This window comes from Silurus meridionalis, chromosome 8 (genome assembly GCF_014805685.1).
Source record: "Silurus meridionalis isolate SWU-2019-XX chromosome 8, ASM1480568v1, whole genome shotgun sequence".
Taxonomy (NCBI): domain Eukaryota; kingdom Metazoa; phylum Chordata; class Actinopteri; order Siluriformes; family Siluridae; genus Silurus; species Silurus meridionalis.
Window position 1 is genome coordinate 20,662,571 of NC_060891.1, and position 2,792 is coordinate 20,665,362.

At 41.5% G+C, this 2,792-nt stretch overlaps 1 gene segment (V, D, J or C); it reads right to left on the reverse strand.

The window, feature by feature from the left end:
• Positions 1-1,780: 1,780 nt before the first annotated feature.
• Positions 1,781-2,423, reverse strand: LOC124389541. The segment is given in 2 exon segments: positions 1,781-2,188; positions 2,274-2,423. Coding segments are annotated over 2 exon segments (381 nt in total).
• Positions 2,424-2,792: the final 369 nt, after the last annotated feature.

Sequence of the window (2,792 nt, forward strand, 5' to 3'; positions counted from 1 at the left end):
CCTTTACTGCTCTAACTTGCAGTACATCCTTTCCAGCTCGGTCCTCTGCCTGGCCAATCGGTACAAATCCTTTTCTCCTTCCTTAGTGTCCAACCTCTCATACAGCTCCTCATATGCCTTTTCCTTGGCTTTCGCCACATCCTCTTAACCTGCTGCCGCATCTCCTTGTACTCCTGCCTACTTTTCTCATCACTCTGTCTATCCCACTTCTGTTTTGCCAACCTCTTTCTCCTTATGCTCTCCTGCACTTCCTCATTCCACCACCACGTCTCCTTGTCTTCCTTTCTATTTCCAGATGTCACACCAAGTACTTTTCTAGCTGCCTCCCTCATCACTCCTGCAGTAGTTGCCCAATCATCCAACACCTCCTTAACACCACTGAGCCTCTCTCTGACCTCTTCCCTGAACCTCACACTACACTCTTCCTCCTTCAGTTTCCACCATCTTATTCTTCTTTCAGTCCTCACTCTCCTCCTCTTCATCCTCGCCTCCAAAACCATCCTACAGACCACCATCCTATGCTGTCTAGCTACACTGTCCCCTGCCAACACCTTACAGTCGCCAATCTCCTTCAGGTTGCATCTCCTGCATAGCACATAGTCCACCTGTGTGCACCTTCCTCCACTCTTATACGTCACCCTATGATCCTCCTTCTTTTAAAATAAGTGTTCACCACTGCCATTTCCATCCTTTTAGCAAAATCTACCACCATCTGCCCTTCCACATTCCTCTCCTTAAAACCATACCTACCCATCACCTCCTCATCACCTCTGTTCCCTTCACCCACATGCCCATTAAAGTCCGCCCCAATCACTAACCGTTCTTTCCTAGGTACACCATCTACCACTTCATCTAATTCACTCCAGAATCTTTCCTTCTCCTCCATCTCACAGCCAACTTGTGGAGCATAGGCACTGATGACATTTATCATCATCCCTTCAACTTCCACCTTCACGATCATCACCCTATCAGAAACTCTCTTCACCTCCACTACACTCTTACTGTACTCTTCCTTCAGAATCACCCCTACACCATTTCTCTTTCCATCCACACCATGATAAAACAGTTTAAACCCACCTCCAATGTTCCTGGCCTTACTCCCTTTCCACTTGGTCTCCTGAACACACAACATATCTACCTTTCTCCTCTCCATCATATCAGCTACCTCTCTCCCTTTACCCGTCATAGTACCAACATTTAAAGTACCAACCCGAACCTCCACTCTCCTACACTGCTCCTTTCCTGCCGTCTCTGTAGGCGTCTTCCTCCTCTCCTTCTCCTCCTTCGCCAACAGTAGCCCAATTTCCACGGTACCCTGTCGGCTAACGATACCTGTGGCGGTCGTTGTTAACCCGGGCCTCGACCGATCCGGTATGAAATTCTCATTTGTGATCCGCATATTTGATTTGGCACGTGTTTTACGCTGGATGCCCTTCCTAACGCAACCCTCCCCATTTACCCGGGCTTGGGACCGGCACTAAGAATGCACTGGCTTGTGCCTCCCTAATGGCTGGGTTTGCATTAATTCACCAATTACATAAATATCCTATTGTGTGAACTGCTGGGGTTTAAATGTTACATAATTGATTTTATAAAAATGTTTGCTTTACCACAGGATATATTGTAGAGATGCTTAAAGTAGATCCACATATTATTGTGTAAAATTATAATTTTTCAGAAAATAAATAAATACATTTGAATTGAAAATGTCATCTAAAATGATGATGATCTTGTGTGAGACATGTGTTGAGCTCCACTGCTTTGGTTTAAACAAAAGGGGTTATAATAATTATTTATTAAATGTGCACTTCTTTTGTGTGTTGTTACTGCAGCAACATCTGTGCAGGTGTTTTTGTTCAGCAGTACAGTAGCTCTGTAACACTGTGTTCTTTTACTGCACAGAAATATACAGCGCTGTCCCCTGTATCCAGATTCTTCACAGTTAATGATCCATTTTGGGCAATTTCTTTAACAGTCGAAAATTTATTTTTGTCAACAGAGCCAAACTCTTTACTACTGGCTGTTGTGTACACGATGAGCTCCATACTCTCTCCTTGTCGCTGGATGTACCAGTACATCTGATTATAATTAAAATCTTTATTATGACTGCACTTTATTTCAGCAGATTCTCCTTTCAGATGCCAGGCGACACTGGGGATTTGGGTGACTACATTGTCTTCAGTTAAAACTAAAACACAGATTATTTAAAACAATTACTTCATTACACAATAATTTATAATTGTTTAAAAGTGTCCAAACTATGTATATACTACCTGGAGTCCAGTAAAGCAGGAAATTCAGACTAATTATGAGTCTGATCATAATGGTTTACAGTGCCAAGAGAAGTAGTAGGCAATGAGAAACACAGACTCCTATATCTACATCCTGATGAGGATCAGCTGGAGGAAATGATGTCAAAGGTCTTCCTGGGACCAGCTGATTACTTAATTAACGCTTTTGTTTGTAATTAAGCACTACGTTTTTCAATTATTGTTGTGTGTATGTTGATATGAACCCAATTTCAGAAACAATGAGCTCTGTATAATAGTTTAATGTTTTTTAATGAGCAAATTACAAACAATTACTATAAGGCAACCTTCTTTCATATTTTTTCCTTTCTTTCTTTTTAATTGTTAGTGTTTTTTAAGTCAGGAGGAGTTCATTGTTTGGTTTCAGAAATGATCTGAAATCTTTTACCCACTATATTAAACAAATAAAACAGCAGCACCACCCAAAAGTCCGTAAAAAAAAATCATTGTTAGTTTTGAGAAATGACATCTTACTTCTTCCAC